Genomic DNA, 26,061 nt, shown 5'->3' on the forward strand with positions numbered 1-26,061 from the left:
GTTGGGCCTCTCGGTGAAAAAAGAGAGATCAACATGTCCGGAAGCAGGAGTAAAGGTTTGCATCTTTCCCACTATCGGACTTACTGCTACTGTTCATATGTCACACGTGTCAGACACCAAGTCAGCAGACACGAGAAATTAATGTCCGGAAAAGAAAAGCAATACATGACTACTAGTCATGATGAGGAAAGTGCTTTGACACGGAAAAGTACACGGCGTGAGGGGAAGGAGGAGATGATGGAACGAGGGAATCATGGGACTCCGTGCGTGAATTGTCGCAAGAGTGGAAGTCCCGAGTGGCGGAAGGAATGGTATTTTGCAAGTATTTCGGGATTCGAAGCAAATTGACTGGCTGGCTCTGGGAGTCTGGGACGTTGAAGATGCGGGGAAGGGGGGAAGAAAGATGCTGTACTCCGTCTGCACGTACCTTGTACAAAGATGAAAAAAGGAAGAAGAAAAAGCCGTCGCATGTCAGCTGCTTTGTTGGCCTGCATATATTCTGCGTCTATCCTGCATATGCTGCAAACTTTACTCCTTTTTCATCTTTTTTCATCTTTTTTCATCTGCGTGCGTTACTTTATGCATGAAGCATGAAGCAATACAGCGCGTAAGATTACCTTACTTAAATAAGTTACTTTTAAGCAAGCATCCGTCAAACATGAAATCTCAGAGCCTCGGAGTCGGCGGTCATAAGATTGCGGGGAAAAGCCGGCGCTACTGACCGCTTTCCCGCCGATTCGCTGTCCAGTTCCCAAGCTAAGCTACTTTATCACTAGGTACATAATGTACTTTAGGTACTTTATCAATAAGCCTACCTCCCTAACCTTTCAATCACTTCTTCTGCTCTGCTCTGCTTTGCTTTGCTTTGCTCGGCTTTCTCCAAACTCCTTTCAAAACTTTGTAGCAGGCCCAATCAACAAGACGGAGTCACACTCTTCTTAATATCACCGGCAAGTGATGCTTATGATGCTGACTTCATCGCAACGGTCTAGCCTCGTACATCATGTATGCCGTAGTTCAAGTGGGGAAGACCCACCTACAACCTTTCCACCTCCCAATCATCTTTCTCTCCTCTCTTTGCCATCACACTCGCTCCTCTCCGGATAAATTCTCCAAAGCCTTTCTCACCCACTATTCCTCCTTCATCGCGCGCCCACATGACTTTCCCTCTCAAGATTGTCCACCTCGGCCAATTCCCCACTTCCCTTCCCTCATAAGGCGTATAGTCGACGTGATGATGCAGCTGTCCGTTACTCACCCTGAATGGCTCCAACGTTCCCTCGGGATACCAGATACACAAATCCGCATCACTCAATCCCGGCAGTAATGTTCCTTTTTTGGGATAGAGCCCATACAACTTCGCCGCATTCGTACTCGTGACTTCCACAAATTTGCTTAACCCCAGTCTTTCCTCCCCTTCCCCAAGGACAAGCGATAATCTTGTCTCCACACCGGGGCAGCCATTCGGTATATATCTGAATCTGCCTTCTGGGTATCCCTCAATAAGCACGCTTTTCTTGCCCGCTTCACGGTCGTCGTAGTCGAAAGGGCAGTGATCCGATGAGAGTATAGTGAAAGTGCCATTCGAAAGACCGCGCCAAATGGCCTCGTGGTCCTCTGATCCCTCGCGGGGCGGTGGTGAACAGACGCATTTGGCGCCCTCGAATCCTGGTTTATCGAGATCGGAATGGGTCAGAAAGAGGTATTGCGGGCATGTCTCCGCATAAATCGGTAATCCCTTGGTCTGTGCATGCCTGATATGCTTCGCTGCTGATGGAGAAGAGACATGTACAATCAGGATAGGTGTGTCGATGATAGAAGACAGAGCGATGGCACGATTCGTAGCCTCCGTTTCCACAATCTGAGGACGGGATGTAGCGTGGTACTTCGGCGCATACAATCCTCTGCTCTCCAGTTGTTCAGTCATCCACGAGAGTATATCCCCATTTTCGGCGTGGATCAATGTCGTGATACCATTCCTGCGCGCTTCCAGAAGGACGTCTAGGATCTGGTTGTCGCGGAGTTGGAGAGCTTCGTATGTCATGTAGATCTTCAAACTCGAGATACCCTGTTCGCGAAGGGCAGAAAACTCGGAGAGGACGTCTGGGGTAGGATTGGAGATGAGGAGGTGGAAGGAGTAATCTGTGTAGCAGTTCTTATTTGCTTTGACGTGGGTTTGTTGCAGGACGGAGAGAAGGGAGGGATCGCTTTTGCTTTGAGGCGCGAATGTTACCTTCGAGTTTCCGGAGTCAGTCATTCTTCTTTGAGGTGGAAAAGAAGCCATAGGACAAGGTGCGTGAGTATGATTTTCTCGAAACATCCTGAGGACTCTCATTAAGCACCGAATATGATGACTTTGCTCCGAAATTTAGACATACGACTGTGGTTGTGCCGCCGCAGATAGCTGATCTGGTTCCTATTGTGTCTCTTTAGCGCTCTGGTGGTTCTGAAAAGTAGGTATATGGTACCTGTTTCATAATCGTCTGCAGTTTTTCCTTTACCAAAAAGCGGCGGTTCGTCAAGGTGAACGTGAGCATCGACGCCTCCCGGCTAGGGGACCCTCAGGTCAGCATCACGTCCTCAACAATATTTGGAAAAGCACAACATACCATGACATATCCACCTTCAGCATCAATGACTCTCTTTGCTGCGATTTCGGCCAACGAGCCCTTTGGGGCTAGAAGGGCTATCTTCTCGTCCTTAATGGCGATGTCATAGTGGCCGATATCAGAGGCAGTGACGACTAGACCGTTGATGACAAGGAGGTCGTAGGGCTCCATGGTCAGATCTGCGAGTCTGATTAGAGTAGCTTCGACGACGTCTCGGTTTTGCTGGCCCCGAATCGTACATCTTTGCGTTGCCCAACCTAGTAGACAGAACACGTTTGAGGAACCGAGAATGAAACAGGTTTTGTCGGGCTTTGGATGTTCTTATCTGCGTCATCAGTAGACGCTACTCGTGTACCTGCCTTAGTGCTCTCCTGCCTTTCGGGAAGGTGGAACAGATGTGGAAAGTGGGGGAATAGGAGACTCGATTTGAAGGTTATTCAACATGCGATTCCATTCTTTTGAACACCGCCAACACTTAACAAAATATACACCGAAAAGAAACACTGTCTTGCATTGCTCAGATCTAGGACATCTTGCAGCAACCAGCATGGATTCTCTCTAAAACCGTGCCGAGCAATCTCGAACTCCTACTAAGAATGTTTCCCAATTGACATATCTCGATGTTGACCCCCACTGAAAAAATGTTGGGCAGCATACCACCTTGGGAAGAGCCAGAAGATGTCAATCGAGCTTCTTTGGTAATGAGACATATCGTCTCATTGACTGGTTTTTACAGGCCTAGACTGATACGCCTTACGAATGTCATCAACGTCACTTGGCCATCCACGTGGACAACTCGAGCTTCGGAAGTCGGAATTTCCTAGCCGTGTATATCCTTGCAGTACGCACAAGCCTGTACATCACACTCTGGGCATCGCATGACCGTACAGACTTTGTGGCAGAAGTTGCATTCATGCCACGAGTCGATAATGTCCCAGAACTCTAACGCGGGTTTCGGAGTCAGCATTGCTTATTCGAATCAAGTAATAGAGTTGCAAGACAGGTCTCAGGAGTAGAAAGGTCCTCTTGCTCCCAAAACATGTCTTGCGACTCAATCTCTGTACCATATAGGGAGGATTGGCTCCGAAATGTACGTACCTCGGTGTACTTCCATGTGAGAATCGTGAAAGTCGTTGCAGAAAGGAGGGTCGTAATCCTCGTCACTGTCATCATCATCGTCGCCAGCAATCGAAGGTTCGGGCGTAGCCTCAGTGAAGCCTCGGTCGGGATCAGAGCCGTCGTAGCTCACTCTTGGGTTAGTCACGTCTTCACGAGAGGGTTGTTGCTGCCGGGTCGTGTCTTCATCACTTTGCCCGTCATACAGGGGCGGCATCGTTTTTAGAAATGGCTGTCCAGCGTTGCTACGCTTGCTCCCACATTCGGATGGGTGAGGTGCACCCAAGTTTTGATTGGGTAAAGAGCCTTCATTGTTGACCGACGGCTTCATTTGGTCCTTCTTTGCTTTCCTTTTCGTCTTTGTCTCCGTTGTTGACTCGGCTTGCTCTCCTTGGGAGCTTCTTTTGCGACTTGCTCTGTCACCTCTTGCGACCTCTTTCCTTGCCTAAAGAAACAGGGTCAGCAGACCCTCTTCAAGAACTCAAGTTCGATCGCAAGCCAGTTCAGTGGGGTACAATCAGGGTTAGAAGTGCTCTTCACCTCTGAATTACCTTTTGCGGCTCCGGTAGACGTAAAAACTAGGAAGGAATCGCTCTGAAATGTACACACCTCTCGCAGCTTGACGTCGGCTTCAGTAGCCTCTTGCTCCCGCCCCCGAGCTCTTAGCAATTTTACTACCCGCTTGTACTCGTCTAGGCACTCATTGAGACGTCTTTCCAGAGATTTTCGCTTGATTGGTAGATGAAAGATCTGCTCGTAATCCTCGTCTTCTCTTTCATCCTGATGATGATTTTGAAGTCAGTATACCATTTTCAAGAACAGACTCAACTACTAAGACAAGTCAAGTGGCACAGGTAGGGGAAAAATAATGCCATCTCGTGACACGCATTGGAGTCATAAGACCAGTTTCTAGACCATACCTGGGGAAGAAACCCTTTCTCCACTCCCGAGCCATGTCCCACGGCTCAGACTGACGTTTCGAATAGGGGAGAGTCGCTCCGAGATGACGTACCTTCGTTGCCCTTAAAGACTCATCCACCTTGACTTGTGTTTTGTCAATTTCGGCACCGATGCTGATGATATTGGAGAGCAGAAGCACTAGCTCAGCCGGCCATTTCTTTTCGGATTGCTCTCTTTCTGCCTTCTTGCGATCTGCTCGTTCTTTCTTCTCCTTCTCGAGTCTTTCTTGGAATTCCTTCTCTACCTTGTCTGGCCAGTCTGGGTCAGGTTGCTGTGGGGACGTCGGTTTGCCCCAATATCCACCGTCTTCACGCCTCTCTCTTTCGGCTTTCTCCCGATCTCGTGGTGGTGGTGTACTAAGATCACGTTTCGTCCTTTCCGCCTCCTTGCGAGCTTCCTTGCGAGCTGCACGCTGTCGCTGCTGATGCTCAAAAAGATCGTACCTATCCTTCTGTTCCCGATCCCATTGCTTGCCCCATCCACTGCGATCAGTAGCACCATGCGCATAAGTCGGGCCACTCCAGTATTCATCGTCTTCACGGCGTGCTTGGTCTGCCCTCTCTTGTGCTCTCCTCGACCAGTCCCAAGTCCGCTTTCGCATGTCTTCTTGCCACGCACGGGTAGGAGCATCGGGATCGGACGATCTCTGAGATGGCCAATTAGCTGGCTGTGGCGGTTGCCTTGCCTTTTGGCTTGATGAGAGGGTTCCGTCATATTTCGCTCGACGGTTCTCGTCGGAGAGAGTCTCATACGCTGCGCCGAGCTGTGTAATAGCAGATATGCTAGTCAGCCATCATAAGCAGCTCCTGTAGAATGGGGCCTGTAGTGACCTTTTGGAAGGCTGCAACGGCTCGAGGATTGCGAGGATCTTTGTCCGGGTGACATTTCAGAGCCAACTTGCGGTACGCATCTCTTACTTCCTTCAGCTGTGCTTGATGGGTGATGCCCAATATTTCGTAGTGGGTTTGACATAAGGATGACGCCATCGTTGTTGTTACTCAAGAGAGTTGCCGTTTGGGTTGCCACTGTCTCTGTCGTGTGAGTCGCCACTGAGGCTACCTGACTTGAGTGGTGCAGGTGTTAGTGAAGAAAGTCTAGGGGTACGACATCTTTGCAGGCATGTACCAATGATGCTGCAATAGTTTCATTGATTTCGATTCGCACAGATATGGTCGAGCTTGGCATGTTAGTAGGATCACCAATGTTTGCATTGAAATGGCTCGCAAACTCATGGATCAATTCTAGGCCTTCCTGACTTGGTCATCATGCGTAACTTTGCTGCTCTAGTCAAATATGCATACCTGTGTTTCCTACCTGCAGTGTTGAGTTGTCGATTCGAGATATTGAGGAAAGATGAGCTCAAGTAGCCGACGTGAGCAGGAGGTAAAGCTTTCTCGCCAGTGGGGCAGCAGCTTGGAAAATTCGATGATTGTCGTTAATGATGATGGGGATAGACAAACAATGAAGATGTTCTGTCACTCGAATTCACTGTAAGGGCCTGAGGTAGGATGTGAAGTAGAATTTGGGCATCAAGTTACACTTCACCCGAACGAAAGAAAATGGTGAAGTGTGATGATGATGATCGGAAGGATATTACATGTGCAGTCAGTCGATAAGGCGTTTAAGAACAAAAATGAGCTGCGGTCTATGAATAGTGTAAATATACCAATGGTTCTTTCCAATCTTGGATCCAACTTTGCCCCGTTATATCACCACATCGAAATCTTAGATATATTTTATCAGAAGCACTTTAAGGTTCAAAGCATTCACCTGGGCAAGGCAGACTAGCAGCGCGATTTCAATGTCCATTTGCTCCTGTCAAGGCAAGGATTTACCATCGATTAGCTAGAACGCAAGCATAGTGTTATTGGGTGCAACCGAATACATCTTCGGAACAAACCTTCAGCTACAGCACCATACTTTCTAACAGCGACCTCTCACGTGATCTACTGGCTAATGTAAGATACGTCCATCTGTCTCGACGGATAATTACGCCGATACATCCTGGATGTGGAGCAAATGACCCCGAACGGCCAAGCTCAATGGACGATCTCGTACTCAAATATCGTCGATGGATAGTCTTGTCTCATACGACTCACACAGATGAGAGTCGCATCCAGCTCAAGATCATGCGATGTGGAAGCGGAAGACCGAGCGAGGTGAGAGACTTGGAGTGTTGGAAGGATTGAAATGCAAGGAAGGACACGATGGAGAGTCAAAAGACTGATGGGTAGGTATTGAGAGATGTATGTACATCACAATCATCGCCGTAGCACCAGTTTGCCTGCTCCCAGCATCCAGGGCACCCAACCTTTTTCGGCCCGCACAGCCCAAGATCAGTAAGCTACTCTTGTTCGCATATCCTGCAGATCCGTCAACGTTTGTGGGTCCGTGGATGTGGATAGGGTAGGACTCACAGATATCTTGCGCTCGATCTCTCGTACCGACCTGTCCAGCTCTCCAGCAATCATCTGCTTCTTGTCGCTGGGCAGCAACGCGTACCGCTCGCATAAGTCTCCATCGATCATTCCCTTGACCGGCGCATAATATCCCCGATAGATGAGATGATCTCGACCGGCCAGGGGTGCGTCTTCACTTCTCAAATGTTGCTCCAGTGTCTGGAAAAAGTCCACGTCTTCTCGGCTGACGAATGGCACAAAAATACCTAAAGTCCCTTGCAAGCCCGTCCAAACAAGGACATCCCGTCCTCCAGCCACCAGCTGCGTCTTTTGTATACTTGTAGGCACATCTTGCGCAAAAAAGTGACACATCAAGGAAATGCGATTGGGCGCGCCTTGAAGGTACTGCCTTTCGTGAATGAGATGAGCGCCCGAGCCATCCTCGTCAGCTTCTTCGGAGGCCTTTTGAGGGCAGCGTAGCAGCCAAATGTTTCCAAACTTATCGCCACCAGCAACGGTCTCATAGTCGACCATGGTACTGCATGTCGTCCATCTTGCAATCACGTCATCCACGAAGGCTATCAAGCGATTTTCTTGAAATTTGTAGACAACGTAAACAACACTCTCCTGCACGTCGCTGACGATGATGCGGCTGCCTTGGGTTTGTAGACCAACGACAAGATTAGGCACCACTTGGGCTTGGCATTTTCGTAGCAGCTGTTTGAGACCTAGGTCGTATATGCGAAGCTCATTGCCAACCCCGGCTAAAAGACGACCTTGAAAACCAAGCAGTGCTTGCGGTGGTTCCTCAATTTTGGTTTTGTGGATGAATTCTAGCTCTTTGCCATCTTCGAGGAAGCGGTAGACATAGATGAAGCCGGCAGTAAATGATCGCGGAGCTACCACTACGTCTTTTCCGGTACCAACTATAAGGAATGTTTCATCATCCTGACTCGAGAATGAAACAGCCGCTATACTGACAGCAACCTCGTTGTCTTCTAGATCGATCTGCTGAAGAACCGCTTTGGCGATTACGGGATCAATGATATGTATACACGACGCCCAATGGCCTTGAGCACGAGGATAGCCAAATTCGTCGGGTGGGAGCTCAGCGGCGTCACCATTAGTAAGGTTGGAATCATTCAAAAGTCGTTGCTTAGTGGATGGGGAAAGGGTATTGTTATCGGCTTCAATGGTATAGAACAGAGGTTGGTCTGGATGGCGAACAAACTTTCGCGGGGTGTACGTAAGGGGAATCGACTGTTGGAGAAGATTATTGCCCAGCTTGTCGATGGAGAAGATTCTAGGTAGAGTTGCATTAGCCCCAACGGAGTAAAACCGCACGTTGTTCGTATAAGATGGGAGAGAGCCATAGTTCAGAAGGAACAATTGGAAGTATTAAAGGATTTTTCCTCATTGTCGCAATTGACATCGGAGGAAACCGCTTATGCATCATCATATCTGGCAAATTTGAATGAAGGCACAACAATGACGAGGGGCTCACCTCAAGCTCTTCCCCTCGATTCCGACCATCCCCTCCGGACACTGCTCACTGCTGAAGTTCGAAGCGTATTCTAATCCAACGTAGTCTAAAGGCGTGAGCATGAAGCCTTTCGTCTGGGGATCAGAATATCCAAGCCATGGCCGAGAGCTCAGTGCAAGAACAGATGCCTGCCCTTTGACAGACACTCGAAACAGCTTGGCAGGTTTAGGACCGAGGAAGCGCGTTCGCGTGTCTGAGAGCTCACCAGTGACTTCATCGAGGACTGTGCGAAGATAAACGCCGGAATAGAGACCTATATGCAAATAAAGCGTGGATCCACCGGATGTTGAATCTGCCATTGCCATGACTGCAAGCGCGCTCGGCGCGGAAGTCAAGGCTTGAACAGACTTGTTCTCTAATGTAGAGTCCGGATCCAGACTCAATATTCGTACGGTGGAGTCATCGCAGCCGACAGCGAGGAACTGGCTTCGGACACGGCCTTCTGGAACTTCACCGAGACTCAAGCATGTTACAGTACCGCTCATCTCTCGCTTTTCGTCGTACTCTGCTAGAGATCCGTCTTGATCCATCTCGAAGTATACAATCTCCCCAGAACTCAAGGCCACCGCAACTTGTCGCTCATTTGTTGTTGCTGCAACAATAGATCGATGTTGAGGTGCTGGCCATTCGTTGACTCGCCGATCTGCTCTGATATGCCTGATCCCTTTCGGGTGTACTTGAATCAAAGCATCTTCGCCAAGCTGTTGGACTGCGAGTGTTGGAGCAGATGAAAGAAATCCGGTGTCGGTGACTTCTTCTACTGTCTCACCAATGCTCAAGACCAAGGTCCCATTGTTGAAAGAGAGCACAATGTAAGCATCGTATTCGTCGCCGCGGGTGATCTTGGTAGTCCAGACAGCGGACGGAACATAGGGTAACTCCGAATCCACAATGTCGTTGACCTCCAAGCCATGTTTGAGCGTCCGAAAAGAACTTCGTGCCCCACTCCCACAAATAGAGTATATTTGAGGCGCGTCCTCTTCCGTAAGATTTGCAACTTTGCAGTCCAGCTGAGGATTCATCGAATCAATGCTTTCTACCAGGTTGACATTTTCAGCTCCTCGCGGATGGAAGTAAATTGCTTCGTACTTTTCGGTCGGGTCCACGGGAAACAAGTCGCTATCGAACTCGGTCTCTTCATCGTCGTCCCCGAGCTTCTCAAACTGGTAAAAATGATGGTTGCCTGTTTCGCTTGCAACGAAAAGAAACCCGCTTTTGAGGATGCAAAGGTTGGTGGCTATAGGAACAGTGTCGAAGTACTTGATCTTCAGCTTTTTCACTTCACCAGTTGGTTGGCCGGCTTCATCTTCTACCATTTCAAGCGTGACTTTGAACATATCTCCGTCCTCGCTCTGCAGCAGGAAGAAGAAAGCTCCTCGCATTTTGTGCATGACACCAGCGATAATGTACCTTTTGCGCTCAGGGTTTTCTGTGGCTCCTCTTCGCCTTGGAATGGCCACTCGAAATGGGTCTTGGTTGGAATGCCTGTAGGTGATGTTGTCCAGACCGCACACAAGGACTCCACTGGGACCATCTGCACCCCCAGGAACCTGGAATAACATGGTTGCTGTCCGATCCACAGGATCAGTCCATTTCCGGACGACATGATTAAGTCCTAGATCAAGCTCGTAGTAGACCAAGTGTTTCTCCAAGTCATCAAAAGCTTGACCTGTTGAATCTTGATCACATTCTGTGTAGTCGACTTCCAGAGCCGCGAAAACAGGGTTTTCGTATCCAACGTCAAGTCCAACAAGTGCGAACACCAATGTCTGTGCTTTATGGGCCTCGAGTGGAGAGGATATCGTTAATTCAGCCTGTGCGTCTCGATTTAGAACGTAGACGAGTTTGTTTTTTTCGACCGACGCTATGAGGCATGCCCTACCCTTGGGGTCCACTGCAAGATACTGTCCTGGTATTACCCGCCGGATACCTGATTTGCCAAATGTCTCGAGGTGTAATCGATTGAAACGATTTTGGGAAGGGACGTATTCGATTATGGTGATACGTCCGGAGTCGGATCCTATGATGATATAATCTAGAGACACCAAGCTCAGCCTAATTCTCCGAGATATATTCCGCATCTAGAGGCAGCACAGCCGTCATGGCTGCTGGGTCCGGTCGAGCTGCCTCTCCGTACTTCAAGAATCACTAAATGAAGCTTCAAATGCCAACGGGAAGTTACATACCTTTGTTACTACCCGCTAGTCTGAATGCTGCCAGTGTCCGTATGATGCCAAACAAGTCTTGAGATAGGATTGTTGTGATTTTGCCCTGGGCAGGGTCTGGCCGGTGGATGGTGAGTCGAGAGCCAGAGGCCGTCACTATCTGTTGCTCTTTGGTACCCGCAAACTGCCCGAGTATCGTCTGTGTTATGGAGGAAGGGGGCTGGATCGTAAGAGAATACATGAACATGCTCGACGTCGCTGCCATTTTCTCGGTGTTTCTCAGCCCGCAGGCTATCAGCCCAATTGTGAGATGACACCAACCTTGGGTTTACTCTGCACGGCGATGTCTGCTCACAGTCGAAGAGAAGAACGCAGATGGCTTTGAAGCAAGATCTAGCGAAGCGGAATTTTTGCGTACCGAAGGCCTCCATCCAAGTTGACTAGCGCGGATCTCGATTTTGGTAGGGCTGAATAGGGCTGACCTATTGATGACGCTGATAGGTTCAAGAAGATACACATTCTTACCTCTCAGCAGCAATAGTAGCGATGCAATCCGGATACACCTGCTCAAGGTGCTTGCATAGTCTAAAGAAATTCACTAATACCAGAACCAAAACTCAAGGATACAGCTCAATTCTTCAGCGCAGATGGGGATCTTTAAGTACGAGACCGAGCATACAAAATGCAACAATTCCCAGTTCTCCAATTCACCGGCGTGCTGTCACCTCTCAAAATTATCAAGGACAAACCTCAGTAGATGAGCCGCCGGAAATAGCTACACCTCCTGGACGGGCAAAACTGCCTTCAGCCACCACTCTCTCCGGCAATGTCCTCCTCGAACCCGACAACCTCTTTCACCACTTCTCGGACTCGCCATCACCAGACATACGGCGAAGAGCTGCTTTCATGAAGACTCACGCCTATTGTTCTCATCCCTCCCATCACCAGACTCGAATGCCGCTGTCTCCCCACGACCCAGAAGCAAGAAAAGGAGCACAGTCAACGCAACCCCCAGCTTTCGTCCGCTTCGAATGTCCTGATTGTGGAACACCAGTGTCATGTTCAGAAGAACATTGGGCTGATGATTATGAGTCCCATACGGAGATATGTGACGTCCTTCGAGAGATCAACGAGGATGACCACGATCTGCGCTCCGGACGTTTCTTCCCTGAATTTGAGTACCCGGGCCCACAGATGGAGGAGGCATTGGTCAATATGACCAATTGGGATACGTACCTATACACGCGTGAATACAGGGCTATCAACGAAGAAAGACCCTTACGTCAAGTAACCAAGCTCCTCACCTACCCAGTCACTATTGGCAGCATACTCTCCGAACTCAGCCCGTACAATATCCGCCGAAACGGCCGTATCACAACCGAAGGACTGAAGTCTCTCAGCGCTCTCCGCTACACCCTACACCCTCCCCGCACCGGCGCCGACGGCACTATAAAAGGTCTCCGTCTCAATCCCCCTCCCGTTCGTATCTTTATTCTCGGAGCCCGCGCCGAATCCTCTCTTCCTCGCGAGGTGTGGCAACAATTATCTTTCATCTTTCCCCGCGTTGCTTTCCATCTAATCTTCATCGGCCCAGAATCGATGACAAATCGAGACGCTGAATTTCCACTCCCGGAGCGAACGCCCGGGAACCCATTCGGTGCCGTGGTCGAAGATCGCATAAGTCATGAGATGAAAATCAGTACCTTTGTCGAATACTACCATACACTGCACCAAGCCGGGCTATTCCACCCTTACGACCCCTACTTTGACTGCTTCGTTCTTTTTCACCCTGGTTTGGGCCATCCGGCCAGTTCGCACGAGTGGGCAGATACGCTCCCCCAATTATTGGAAACCAAAGTCCCTATCATCTCCACCGGTTACACAGAGTGGGACATGGAACGAGACCGAAAATGGGTAGAAGACAAGGTGGGTGGAGAGATGGACATATTGATGGAGCCCGGAGAGAATAAATTTCGGAGCTTGAGGTGGGATTTAAACGAGTTTGACCCAACGGATGTAAGTTGTGGAAATTGGGGTGTTTGGGCTTTCAGGGGGAAGAGGTATGCTCCTTTCATTCCCCTCTCGAGATTGAACATCATGCTGAACAAGTAATGCAGGTATGAAACTACGATGAAGGATTAGAGTTGTACATAGCATTGCGAGGGAGCATAATTTCTATTTAGTCAGAAGCAAGCTTTTGCACAGCCTAAGACCGCTCTTGTATAACCGATATTTTGACTACGAGAGGCCGCATACCCTACGCGCTGTCCATACCAGGCTCTACACACCTCAGTCATGCACAAGGACATGGTCATGGTGCTGGAACACGACAGCGATAATGGCTGCTTACCCTCATCCTCTCCGGTCAACAAGAGTCTCTGCCTAAGTAGTTGCACAAGAACATGCCCGCCGTTCCTAGCAGTGACCACTGACTCATTTCCTACATATATTCTGGCTTTCTACGAAAATTTTCGAGATTGCAGTTGTGATTTCGCTATCTATTGGAGGATCACAATACCTGAGCTGGCAAGACCAGTGAGCTTGCGAAAGCTGTGGGGTTGAGCACAGGACTGCAAATAGTAAGTATCAAAGCTACTGGCAGCGAACCAAAAGAAGCAATCAGGACGCGGAATGAGAGGACTTTTGGAGAGCAGCTAGTTTGGCTCCCTGTACGATGTTAAGTATGGATTCCTTTGAATGTTCTGTTCTATCTATTTTCGATGAACCTCCATCTTTCGAGCCGCAAAGAGTATCATACACTCATCTTAGCCAGCTCATGAACCTATCATACGGCGTTTTCCCAGTACGCCATCACCAGCTCTGTTTACATCCAACAGGGCATGTGATCCAATACAGGCACACAGCTGATTTCTTGGCCTCATTCCTTTCTCTATCCTGTCGATCGCCTTACTAGCTCCTGCCATGTGCCCTCTAGAGCCCCTTTCAACTCCTTGTACGAAACCACGATCACGGACTGCTCATCCCTTGATGTCAAAGCAATCCGCTCCTCAATGCCTGCATCTAGCTTGTTCAGGCAAGACAGGATGTGACCTAGATCCACTACAGGATTTGCTTGGGCATCGACCTGATGAAAGACGTAGTCGCGGAACAGGCCCAGCACTGCGCGAGACCCTTGTGTGGTATATGTCCGATCATTTTCATACTCAGGTCGCTCATTCAAGCAGCTGAGTTTCGTCATTAGGCGCACAAGGCGAGAATTCTCGATCTCCTTGTTAAGGGAGAAGTATAGGTGATCATTAGAATGAAGCGACTTGTCGAAAGTATCGATAGCATTAGAGCTGATCAACTTGATCAGAACGTCGATCCCCTCATGATTTTCCGGTCTGTCATGGTCCAGAAGCCATTCAACAACGATTTTGAGCTGAGGGCTAGTTTTGGAGTAATTCTGTGCAAAGACATCGGGCGCTCGTGCCCTAGAGGAAGAATTGGACATGTTATTTGTACCCACCGCTAGGATGAAGTTGCCAAATTTGTGAAAATCCAGTCGCTGTAGGTCAGCAATATCGTGTATTTCACTAACCAGCAAGTCCTCCAATGCACAGCCGTTGAGGCGAATGCGGTTTTCGTCGGTCACAATCACTTTACTTGGTTCGATGACTCGAACAGCCAGTTGTGCAGAGTGAACAGCTTTGAGAGCGTTGGTAATCTGGACGATGTAGCTCCACAGAGTTTGTTCGGAGATGAGAGGAGGAGCATTGCGGTTAGGGCGGCTAGGAGTCTGGTTGAAGTGCTTTTCAGCAACCGTTTTTGAATCAGGATGATAGTCCGAAACAATGACTAGGGAGCTACTGTCAAAGTTTGTGGTTGTGAAGGCAAAATGGAGCGATACGACGTTGCTATTTCTAACAGCTGCCCACTTTTGGCGGACCGCGAAGATGGCGTTCTCATTGAGGTTCGTGGCTCGAAAATCTAGGTTGTATAGGTATCAGCGGCCAAACATTTGTCCTGCTCAGTGGCCAGGTACCGACCATGTATGCGCCTTAGGCAGTAAGTTCTGCCGTCCTTAGCAGATACGGCTTTATAGATGGTGCTAGAGTATCCACGCAATGTCTGACTTTGTTGTTGATTGACGCTTGTCAACGGCGTAAGGGTGTGGTAGTGTTCAACGGTGGGCGTGTTCGAAACTGAAATATCTAGATAAGCTATCTTCCACACTACAATAGATACGAAGTCCGGTATCAAAGAGCCTACCAGCAAAAACCCTCAAAGTCGCTTCAGTCCTGGCGTGAAGCTTCAGCCTTAGATCTTCTGGGATGAACAGTTCTTTCGCAGTTCTCTGATTGGGTTTCGAGGGTTCTCGATGAGGTTCCAAGGGAGTGTAGAGATTTTGGTTGAGCTAAGTCTTTGTGAGCCCTGCATAGTCTATGCGAAGCGGGCAGAAAAATACCTGGTGTGAGGGGTCTGTATGATTGGAATAGTATCTTGGACCATAGCCATTTGTATCTTGGGTATACATGTTTCCGTTCTGGTGAAGATCGGCGGCATTTGGAACAGCATTTGCAACTTGAGAAGGGGGGTAAGAGTCGAAGTGATTGGATTGGGAGTATTCAGCGTTTTGTTCGCCCTGTCCATAAACCTGAGCATTGTAATGAATCATATTGTTGTTACAAGAATGGATTGAAGAAGGAAAAGGAGGTATGTTTGGGCCGAGAGAATGGCAAGATTGGGTTGGCATTTGGGACGTCATTAGTACTGGGATATCGAAATACTGTCCTTGCCCTCCCGGAGTGTGCTGTTGTGGCTCCGGGTAATGAGGGTCGCTAAACGATTGGGATCCTCCTCCCGAATCTTGGAAGGCACTTGATTCAACTGGGACGGATGGCGTTCCTGAACTAGTTTGTCTGGGAGGCCAGAGGCTTCGTTGCCCGAACCGCGTGTTCGGCATGACTGATACATAGCCAGTGTTGGGATGCCCATTTCCAAAGCTGACTGACTTTCCATCGCCATTGCCATAAGACCTCGTCGGTGTAGTGGGTGACCTTGAGGGCAGCCTAGGGTGGAATGCTGCAGCCTCTGCGCTGAGTGACTTCGGATGCCGAATCCTGGGATTCCTTGTGGGAGTGATGGGTGTAACGGACTGAGGCTCGGGGAAGTGTGGGGTAGCCTTAGCGCTGGACGATTCGTCGTGTTTGGGTACTTGAGATGGCTTTGGCGGTGTAAACGGTTGCTTTTGGAGAGACAGTCCTGAGCCCCAGCCTCGACTAGAGTAAACGCTGGTACTAAGCGCTGGGTCCGTGAGTATGGCATGCTTGGTTTCTCCATCCTCAATCTCCACATGGGACATGACTGTACTGCCTGAACGTCCCGCGTGCAATGACATAGCGTCAGCGCCCTTTGATGCATCATATTCCTTGCCGCCACAAGACTTTGTGGGAGACTTCGATCCCCTTGCCGAAATGATACTGGGAAGCGTCTGGGCTTTAAGTTCTGACGGTTGGTCACTCGCTCCAACGTCAGGAGCCGCAGTCCCCATGAACTTCCCTGGCGAAGGACGGAGTGGCTCATGTTTGTATTCGGGAATCTCGTCAAACACGGCGACGGGAGAATCTGGCACTGGTCGAGCTAGATGATCCACTCCAGATGGGGGCGCAGAAATGGCGTCGGACTCCACGAAAGACTGAACTCCAGAGCGATGTAACTGATCTCTCGAGTGGGTCGGTGCGAACCCGGCGGTATCTCTGGCCGTAGGAGGATTGCTAGGCTCTTTTATGAGAGCGGTCGAATTGCTATTTTTTTTACTGCCATTTGAACGGGTCTGGAGCGCTCTCCAGTTTGCGACTCCCTGACTCCAGAAACCGAGAGCAAGGTCAGAGGGTGGCCCGCGTTTTTGATCGTTGCCTGAGAGCCTTGGGAAACCATCTGGGGAGCGACGCTGACTTGGTGAATGCAAGAAGGGATCATACTCGGATCTACGAACGTCTCCAGAAGAGCTGTTCTTGTTGCCGCTTCTGCGCTTAGTACCATTGTGAAGGTTTCGAATCCTATCGCTCTCGTTGATGCCTCTGTCTGGGTTTCCATCCATGGCCGTGGCGGTATGGGAGTGATTGAAGAGAAAGGAACATGAAAAAGAGGACCCAAATAATCATTGCTTACCGAGTTGTATGCTTGAGGAAGGAACTCCTGGGCGTCCGGCGCTATCCAATCAGGCGCATTAGGATTATACTGTTTCAATGATGCAGTCGTAGAGGAGACAGATGAGGAAGCAACGCTGGGAGCTACAACTGCTCAGCATGGATGTCTTTGCTAGGACATGAGTACGATGTTACCTGGGGTAAGGGTTCTGGGTTTGAAAGGTGCAGCATTGGCTGCTTTGGGGGAAAGACCTAGGGTCTTTGGTGTAGCATGGTTGCCATTCACAGCAAGTGACGAAGGTGTAAAGCTCGGTGAAGCAATATTAAAGCGCTTCTTGATGCTATACAAAAGCTAGTGAGTGATTCCATGAAAGACAGGAAGTCGCGGGCATGCACCTTTCCACTTGACTGTTAGGCTGTGATTTGACTGGATCATGATTGAAAGCACATCCTTAACGCTGCGTCAGTCGTGTATTTCTAATAAACCTGATCCAGGGAAGCGGCCACCTTTATCCTCATAGCGGCAGTGGCCATATATCGTCACATTCCTACAGAGCGTGTCTTTTGCATTCTCTTTTTCTCAGCATCTGAATTAGCCAAGGTCTTCCGCCTAGTCTCGTACTGCAGCTTGCATTTCGAGTAGAGTAGGTTCCAACTCTTACCACGCCCCTTGGGTCTGGGAGATGACTCAGGCCGCCGCGCATCCTCCACCGTGCCCTTTGTCAACGTTGCCATTCTGCCGTATGCGTGCTCTACTGTTCAGGCATTCTGAGTGAGGACGTATAAAAGCACTGTCAACCCGGTCAGTAACAAGTAATAGTATCTCAGAAAAGTCATGTACCTCATCCCAGTGGATCTGTGAGACCTGGCTCCAAGCTGATTATATGATTGGTAAGATTGCGCAGTTGATAGGAAGCAAATGAAAAATGATGGGCGAAGAGGACATAGACAGATATGAAAAGCTCGAAGCCCAGCTTCAACAGGGGGGTAAAGAGCTATTACAATGAGCAAATGTCAAGGACAAAGCGTGGGGAATTGGAAAATGAATCTGGAGCTGAATGTCCCGCATCGGTGCACGGACCAAACCAAGCAATCCTCTTGCCCAGCTTCCTCGCATCACTCAACACCAACACCAACTGGTGCCAACATCAGCACCATATCCACCTACCTTCTGTCTTTCAACATAGCAACTTAATGTCATTGTACGCTACCATGTCCAATCAAGATTTCGATCCCATGCAGCTCAATGAGAGCCAGCAGCTTGCCTTAGGAACTTACACATCCGTCACGAACCAGGAACCTTCTGCTGCTGTCCCCCTCCTGCGAAGATCCGAGTGGAACGTTCAGGTACGTCATACTCTATATCGTGCGACAGACAGCTGTAAAGGGCTAAGGCTGATGAGTTGATCAGATCGCTATCGCCAAATTCTTCGATGGCGAAGCCCCAGACCCAGTCGCCGAAGCTCGCGCTTCTTTGCCATCCTCCACTCCTCCACCGCAGTCCATAAGGCGCGAAACCTTGCTGAATGGCTCCTCGTCTTTCCCAAGGTCTCCGGTGTCTCCGCCTCGAGAGCCTGCACCACGGATAGTACCCCAACCTGAAAGTCAGAAGAATTACCGACCTCCACTACTGCTCTCCATTCTCTTCACCCCATTCAATTTTATCTTTCGGTTACTCACCGGATCACTATCATTATTCCGATACTTATTTCCATTCCTTCCACGACTTCTCCCAGCTATATCCGGCGGAAGTACTCCAGCGAGGTCCCGGACTGGTCGAAGACCACTGAACCCTAGGGATACAGCAGCCCGATTTGCAAGAGAGTTCGAAGAGGAATACGGTGCTCATGAATTGCCGTTCCATGAGGGTGGATACGCTCAAGCATACGACTTGGCAAAGAAAGATTTAAGATTTCTGATGGTTATGCTCTTTTCTCCAGAACATGACGACACCTCGACATTTGTGCGGGAAACGCTGCTATCGCAAGATGTGGTTGATTACGTAAAGGATCCTCAGAATAAGATCATACTGTGGGCAGGGAATGTCCAGGACTCCGAGGCTTATCAAGTATCAAATGCTCTCAATTGTAGCAAGTTCCCCTTCGCAGCATTAATTGTACATACCCCCCAGGATTCATCAACATCAATGTCAACTATCGCTCGAGTCACAGGTCTCCAGCCAGCGTCCGCATTTGTTGCTAAGTTGCGAACAGCCATCGCTCAACATTCTGCTACTTTAGACCGAGTGCGAGCCGCAAGGAATGAGCAGCAAGCTACACGAAACATACGGGAAGAGCAGAACAGCGCATACGAGCGATCTTTAGCCCAAGACCGAGAACGTGCAAGGCAGAGACGTGAAGCTGAAGCGGCACAGACTAGGGCTGAGCAGGAAGCAAGAGCAAAGGCGGATGCGGAAGAACGAGAAGTTCAAAAAGCAGAGCAATGGAAGCAATGGAGGGCGCAATCAATATTAGCAGAACCAGGTCCGGGTGTCGAGGATGCCACCCGAGTCAGCATACGGCTAACGTCTGGTGAGCGGGTCATTCGCAAATTTACCAAGAACGCGGAGATGGAAGAGCTTTACGCATTCGTTGAATGCTACGATGTCCTCAGGGCGCAAGAAGACCTCTCCGCGGCCATGAAACCTACAGGGTACAAGCACAGTTACAAATTCCGTCTCGTGTCCCCGATGCCTAGAACTGTGTACGATGTCGAGGGTGGTGGCACGGTGGCGGGCAAATTGGAAAGAAGTGGTAACCTGATTGTGGAGCCAATCAACGATGAAGACGATGAGGCATGATTCTGGACATTTCTGCATAGCTAGGGATGTGAACTGCATTTTAGCGAATGACAGTTCAGAGTATTCGGGCTTTTTTTGAGGCCGAGGATGTCAGTATCAATTTTGGTTTGTATACTAGACTAGACAAATACAAAGACGTGTTCTAGATCAACCAAATGACACGACATGACAACAGCGCTCATATCTCGGATGGAGAAAACTCGGGCATTGACATCCTTGGGTGAGATTCTTGGTTTGGGTTGAGAGTAGACAGTATTTTTGTAAAGTTTGTATGGTTGTTCAGTAAGCCAGCATTGCTCTTCAACGTCTCGAACACTCCATCAAGGGGAAATGTAATATCGGCTTCGTATGACGTTACGACTTCCATCTTAAGATTTGGCAATCCTGCCACGTCTGAGTGCGGTCGTTGCAAATCAGCTGTTGAGGAGAGACCAAAGCAACCAAACCTCTGTATGACACTGGCATGGTCTGATCCTGTCACCTTTTATAGTTGTTGTGTTCCACGAGGTTTGAGTCTTTCAGTCTTTCAGCCCTGCGATACCTGATGTGCAGCATCGCGGCGACTGACGTTTGGACCAACCACAATAGAGAGGCTTTGCCAAGCTGAAAGGCAGAAACTGACACCAATCAAAGTACCAGCAGTCCATTCGAGGATTGATTGGTTCCAATTTCCTTGTTAGATCCGTGGTATACTCCCGAAAAAGCGAACCTACTTCTTCAAGCCTGTACCGGGCGTGTAGACAGATGTCGATACTAAATCAGTAACAGCAAGCAAGCTGCCAGGGAAAGCGACACCTGAGGCATTGGGACTCTCTCTTTATGTATCGATCTCGGATATGAGACCGGAAGAATATGTCGTTCGGAATTGAATCTTCGGAAGAACCTCAAACAACGGAAAGAACTCCTCTGATGCTGTTCTTGCTGATAATCCAGGGATGTGTACCGTTTCAACCATCCCATTTTCTGGCATCTTACGCGCCTGCATTCAGGCTACGAGCCGTGGTGGTTCGCAGTGCCTTACAGGGTGCGGTTAGCGAGCTTTGGGTTCAATGAATCTCAGACCTGCTAGCCATGGTAAGGGTTTGGTGGATTGAAATTCCGCATAGGCGAGAAAATCTTTGATCATAGAACGGATTTAAGCATTTGAAGTTAGGCAATCTCATTGATACACGTCCGCGCTGACGAATGCATTGTGGAAGGCAACGGACCCTAATAGTATATAGATGAGGCTGTGCTCTTAGCACCCATTAACAGACACTTCGTCTTCTTCCCATTGTTGACCATCAGCCTCGGGCGCCTTTCGGTCTTCTTCTCTTGCAATATATAGGTTTTCGACGCAGTGTATTGAAGACTTCGGAAAGACCGCGGATACGCTAGTCATTGCCGCCAAGAGACACGCGCCAAGAAGACTCGCTGCCGTTGGTAAGGCTGAACCCTGAGCTTCAGCTTACATACAGCACGCAAATACTCACACACTAAGAAACAAGAACCTGTTACAACATGCACAAGCGTTTTCTGAGCTCTATCGGCAGACGTCCGAGTAGGTTGACACTGCCAGGATTTTCGTGTGAGCCAAGAATAGCTGCTAACCGGCAACAAGGCCAGGAGTCCGAAAAGGCGATCCCTGACGGAGACTCACCGGAAGCCAGTGTTTCTAGAGGTGTAGTCAGTTTTGTCAGTATTGTGAATGAAGGCTCTCGCCATGCTAACATCTCCAAGAGACTATTTTGCGAGTCTGGAGGGCCAAATAACCAGGTACGACCTTGCAGTCTTTACGCAACAGTGCGCTTGCTAACGCTGCAATAAGGGAGAAGAAGTGCTGCACCTACCCGTAATCGTCGAAGCCGCAGAGTCAAGTCCAAGCGCCGCATCAGAAGCCGCCCTTCGGATACGAAAGTTTCTCTCCAAGGAGAATTACCCGCGAGCCTACGTGCAATACAATGCGATCATGCTGGTACGGATTCTGGCAGACAATCCGGGAAAAAGTTTCACCAAAAATATCGATCAAAAGTTCGTCGGCACGGTGAAGGAGCTGTTGCGAGATGGAAGGGATATGAGCGTTCAGCAGATTTTGAGGGAGACTTTGGATACTTTCGAGGAACACAAGGCTAACGATGAGACACTGGCTCTGTTGACGGAGATGTGGAAGAAAGAGAAAGCGAAGATGGGCAAACGATTGGGCTCAGCAGCGCGTATAGGGGAGCCTAGACGCGGCCCGGGTTTCCAGCATGCATTACAGCAGCCAGTACAACAGAACATGATGGCGCCTAGAAACCCCAAAACCCAAAATCAGCAGAACTACTTCGCCCGAAATCATAGACCACGAGGTCTACCTTCGCCAGCAGAACTGGCACAGAGGGTCGAAGAAGCCAAAACCTCCGCCAAGCTCCTTTCACAAGTCGTCCAGTCAACACCATCGAATGAAGTCCCAGGAAACGAGCTTATAAAGGAGTTCGTGGAGCGGTGCCAATCAGCAACACGCTCTATGCAGGACTATATCCACTCGGATAACCCAGCGCCGGATGAGGACACCCTCCTGACTTTAATCGAGACAAACGACCTGCTAGCAACAACTATGTCAAAACATCAACGGGCATTGCTCCAAGCGAGGCGTGCCACGGGTGTTTCGCCCTTGTCCACAGCCACGGGGCCATACGAGACGCCAGCTGCGCCTGTGACTTTTTCGAGTGAATCCAGAGACGGGCTTTTCACGCCTCCACCAGGCCCTCCACCTCGAAAGCAAATACCGCAATCGGAGGATCAGAACCCCTTTGGTGATCAACACCAAGCGCAAGGCTCCTCGAATGATGCTCAGGCGCCCGTTGCTCCACCAAGCTTCGGTCTCCCTCCACCGAATATGCCGCCAGAGAAGCAGCAGCCAAGCTATACAAATCGGCAGGATGCGTCAGCGAACAATGTGACTATTTACGGACCAGGCGCGGACGATGGAGCGTTGGAGCATCAGCCGACTAGGCAGCCAGTGCAGTACCGCTTTTGAGTGTAATGAATATAGGGGCAGTGTTAGTCATTGGCATGGACGTGGAAATGAGAGAGGGAATTTGACGACTAGATACCATCTTTGCGTTGTTCATATCATGATGATACCCAGGAACCTCATCATATCAATAGTGAATGATCAATTTGTACATGAAAATCCACTCTGAATAGCCGAACTTCCCACACTTCCATTCAACAATTAGCATTACTAGAAAATGGAATTCCAGTCCATTAATAATCTCTTACACCTTCCCACCCATCCGGCCTGAGCTCCTGTGCAACTTGAAGGCTATCTTTGCTAGGCTCCACAGTATAACAGTGCCAACAAATCTACCTCCATGAACCCATCCATTGAATTTATATGGAGGATGCTTGAGGCCTGGTAGTGAGCACCATCGATTAACACGCAGCCCAATTTCAGCCTTTCAATAACACGCAACACTTCTCCATCCTTTGATACGCTGTTCCGTTTTTTTATGTTCCTTCGAATATCTAAAATTTCTCGTGTCTCAAATAAGCCAGTCGTCCCCTACAGATCCAACAAGCAGTATCTCCACGCCTATCGAGAGAGAAGTCTCTGGAATGGCGGTTGTGTCCCATCGTGAACCCTCGTCTGAAGAGGAAGTTCCATTCCTGGCTCAGGTGGCTTCTCGCGTCCAAGAGACCTCCTCCCCAACGCCCCGGATTCTTCCCCGTGGCCGTTCCCAGATCCACCGCTTCGAGGTCATCAACCTTCCCGAAATTCCGAAACAGTCGGATATCAATCGTCGACTTTACGTTTCCCACTTCCTATCTACATGGAATTCTCGGGTTTTCGAATTTGGTGCCGTACTGTTTCTGGCACGTATCTTCCCAGGTACTCTTTTACCATCGTCAGTATATGCTCTTGTACGTGCTGCATCTGCCATTTGCTTTGCACCGTTGGTTGGGCGATACGTCGATCAACGAGATCGTCTGAAGGTTGTAAGAATCTCAATTGTTGGTCAACGAGGGGCTGTAATATTATCATGCCTGGGCTTTTGGGCTCTAGCTACCGATATCCTAGGCATTCCGGGCTTCAGACCTTTGCTCATAGCTATGCTGGTTCTTCTGGCTTGTGTGGAGAAGCTCGGCTCGATCATGAACACCATAGCGATCGAGCGAGACTGGGTCGTTGTGGTAGCGGAGACTTCTCAGTGCGGGCTCGAAGTCCTGAACTCTCAAATGCGGCGCATCGACCTAGTGTGCAAGCTCGTCGGTCCTCTCGCTATAGCTTTGGTGGATGGATACTCTACAACAATAGCGATCGCAGCTGTCCTAGGCATGGATGCTTCATCCGTGCTAATAGAATACTTCGCTATCGCAAGGGTCTACTACATGGTACCAGCACTCCAGGCACGTTCTGCCGTCGGGAACAATACCGATAGAATCTCGTCCGCCGTGTCAGAAGTGCCTTCAATATGGCGGCTTGGAACATTTTGTGTGGCGCAAACTCGGTCTTTCTACAAGGCTATCTCAAGTTACATCCGCCACACGGTCTTCCTTCCTTCGATGGCGCTCTGTCTCCTCTATTTCACCGTCCTCTCTTTTTCTGGCCAAATGGTGACATATCTCCTCTCCGTAGGTCTCTCCTCCGCGCAAATTGGCGTTCTGAGAACATTATCAACTGCAGTTGAGCTTTCTGCAACATGGCTCGCGCCAACAGCTATGAACAGAGTCGGTCCGCTACGAGGAGGTCTGTGGTTCATCAATTGGCAGATCACATGCCTCGTGGGAGCATTTGGCTTCTTCTGGGTCATGCGTACACCTTCAGTGGCCGCATTCGGGTTGGTAATCGGGGTAATAGCGAGCCGTGTTGGACTGTGGGGATTTGATCTGTGCGTACAAATCATCATCCAGGAGGTATCGGTCGCAGTAATCGCCCAAAATTGAAGGCTATACTGATGGCATATCTCTCTAGGGAGTCGACGCTGATTCAAGAGGATCCTTCTCCTCTCTTGAAGCTTCTTTTCAGAATTTCTTTGAGCTCTGCTCGTACGCAACGACAATCGCATTCTTTCGTCCCGAACAATTCCAGTATCCGGCGGCAATAAGCGCTGTAGCAGTTCTCATAGCGGGTGGTCTGTACGCGAAATTTGTACGAGACAACAGAGGACATTTGATTCATCTATCAAAGTGTATTGAGGGAAAGGGGAGCGCGAGACAACGAAAGCGGAGGCAGAGAGGAGACGCGAGTATGCACGAACTTCCATGAGAGATGAATGTTCGACATACCAGCCAAAGAACCTTACTTTGGAAGACAGACCGTAAGCTCTGATATGTGAACTTGCAAAGAAATTAGACCCTTCCAGAGCCGTATCTCAACTCAAACGCTCATAGCCAACAGCGATAGTGGATTTCCGCCCAGATGGGTCGAAAGTTGTTCATGGGTAGGGGGACAAGGCAAGCAAATGCAAAGCACCGCAGATCAGTTCAGTTCAACATTCAAAATCATCGCTATGTTTGACTAAACAATGAAGGGATTGCTATGCGAAAATGTGAATGAAAAAGGGGCTCCGTAGCAGACCAAATTTAGCCGAACCCTAAACCACAAAAGTAAATCAAATAAAATGACCCCTTCATGAACCTGTCATCCAGAAATCTCAGAAAGCAAAATAGGATGAAAAAAAAACAAAAATGATATTTTTATGCCCCCAGACCTTCACATCAGTTAGCCAAAGAAAGATGATAATTTACGAAGAGGATAAATTTACAGATTTGAACTATCGGCCTTTGCATAGAATTGTCACAATACAAGTGCAACGCTCTACCCCTCTAGGGAGGGTTAGCATTTGAATATGAATAACTTTAGAGGTGAAGACTAACGAGCTATAGGGGCATCTTAATTATAAATTTAGAATTATTATACTTTTTAATTAAATCGACTAACTTAGCTCGCTAGCTCTTTTAAGACTTCTTATTAAAAAAATATATATACGTTATTTATAAATAGAATAACTTTTTTTTTCTTTTATTAAAATTTTAAGATTATTTTATTAACTTATAGAGCGAAGATTACGCTTTTTAATAACGTAAAATTTTTAAAATTTAATCTTATAATTATTAAAAAGTAAGAATCTTAAATATCGCTTATTAAAGTTTACTTATTAAAGTTCTCGATAGCTCTAATTTAAAAATAGATATATATTATTTAATTTTAGAATAACATTTTTAATCTCTATTAAATTTTTTTAATTCTTTTTTTAAATTATAAATATAATTTAAGAATTTTCAAATAAAAAAAGAATTATTAAATTTAGTCTTTTAAATATTTAAAGATAAAGAATTTAAAATATATTATATCGCTTATTAAAGTTCGCTCGATAGCCTTAATTAAAAAATAGATTTATATTATTTATTTT

The 26,061-nt window shown here is 48.5% G+C and overlaps 7 protein-coding genes across 7 annotated transcripts; 4 read left to right on the plus strand and 3 right to left on the minus strand.

Moving 5' to 3' along the window:
- Positions 1-1,036: 1,036 nt before the first annotated feature.
- On the minus strand, positions 1,037-5,671 carry HO173_003423 (uncharacterized protein; the record flags this gene model as incomplete). The annotated part of the gene is made up of 8 exons (XM_037305350.1): positions 1,037-2,233; positions 2,379-2,416; positions 2,469-2,550; positions 2,610-2,788; positions 3,708-4,170; positions 4,335-4,505; positions 4,738-5,448; positions 5,516-5,671. The coding sequence occupies 8 exons, from the start codon at positions 5,669-5,671 to the stop codon at positions 1,037-1,039; spliced, it is 2,997 nt and encodes a 998-aa protein (XP_037167758.1).
- Positions 5,672-7,021: 1,350 nt separating this feature from the next.
- HO173_003424 (uncharacterized protein) lies at positions 7,022-11,057 on the minus strand (the record flags this gene model as incomplete). Its single annotated transcript, XM_037305351.1, has 4 exons — positions 7,022-7,048; positions 7,103-8,387; positions 8,589-10,662; positions 10,814-11,057. 4 exons carry the CDS (start codon positions 11,055-11,057, stop codon positions 7,022-7,024), a joined length of 3,630 nt encoding a protein of 1,209 aa, XP_037167759.1.
- Positions 11,058-11,338: 281 nt separating this feature from the next.
- On the plus strand, positions 11,339-12,904 carry HO173_003425 (uncharacterized protein; the record flags this gene model as incomplete). Its single annotated transcript, XM_037305352.1, has 1 exon — positions 11,339-12,904. One exon carries the CDS (start codon positions 11,339-11,341, stop codon positions 12,902-12,904), a length of 1,566 nt encoding a protein of 521 aa, XP_037167760.1.
- Positions 12,905-13,682: 778 nt separating this feature from the next.
- On the minus strand, positions 13,683-17,619 carry HO173_003426 (uncharacterized protein; the record flags this gene model as incomplete). Its single annotated transcript, XM_037305353.1, has 9 exons — positions 13,683-14,722; positions 14,782-14,937; positions 15,005-15,149; positions 15,201-15,377; positions 16,907-17,028; positions 17,080-17,225; positions 17,281-17,335; positions 17,392-17,457; positions 17,547-17,619. The coding sequence occupies 9 exons, from the start codon at positions 17,617-17,619 to the stop codon at positions 13,683-13,685; spliced, it is 1,980 nt and encodes a 659-aa protein (XP_037167761.1).
- Positions 17,620-18,078: 459 nt separating this feature from the next.
- Positions 18,079-19,684, plus strand: HO173_003427 (uncharacterized protein; the record flags this gene model as incomplete). Its single annotated transcript, XM_037305354.1, has 2 exons — positions 18,079-18,231; positions 18,296-19,684. 2 exons carry the CDS (start codon positions 18,079-18,081, stop codon positions 19,682-19,684), a joined length of 1,542 nt encoding a protein of 513 aa, XP_037167762.1.
- Positions 19,685-21,184: 1,500 nt separating this feature from the next.
- On the plus strand, positions 21,185-22,682 carry HO173_003428 (uncharacterized protein; the record flags this gene model as incomplete). The annotated part of the gene is made up of 4 exons (XM_037305355.1): positions 21,185-21,224; positions 21,285-21,349; positions 21,404-21,439; positions 21,492-22,682. 4 exons carry the CDS (start codon positions 21,185-21,187, stop codon positions 22,680-22,682), a joined length of 1,332 nt encoding a protein of 443 aa, XP_037167763.1.
- Positions 22,683-23,049: 367 nt separating this feature from the next.
- On the plus strand, positions 23,050-24,914 carry HO173_003429 (uncharacterized protein; the record flags this gene model as incomplete). Its single annotated transcript, XM_037305356.1, has 3 exons — positions 23,050-23,066; positions 23,200-24,562; positions 24,621-24,914. 3 exons carry the CDS (start codon positions 23,050-23,052, stop codon positions 24,912-24,914), a joined length of 1,674 nt encoding a protein of 557 aa, XP_037167764.1.
- Between the last annotated feature and the right edge of the window lie 1,147 nt (positions 24,915-26,061).

The sequence above is a fragment of the Letharia columbiana genome, assembly GCF_014066305.1.
Source record: "Letharia columbiana isolate WasteWater2 chromosome Unknown Sc0000008_s0, whole genome shotgun sequence".
Taxonomy (NCBI): domain Eukaryota; kingdom Fungi; phylum Ascomycota; class Lecanoromycetes; order Lecanorales; family Parmeliaceae; genus Letharia; species Letharia columbiana.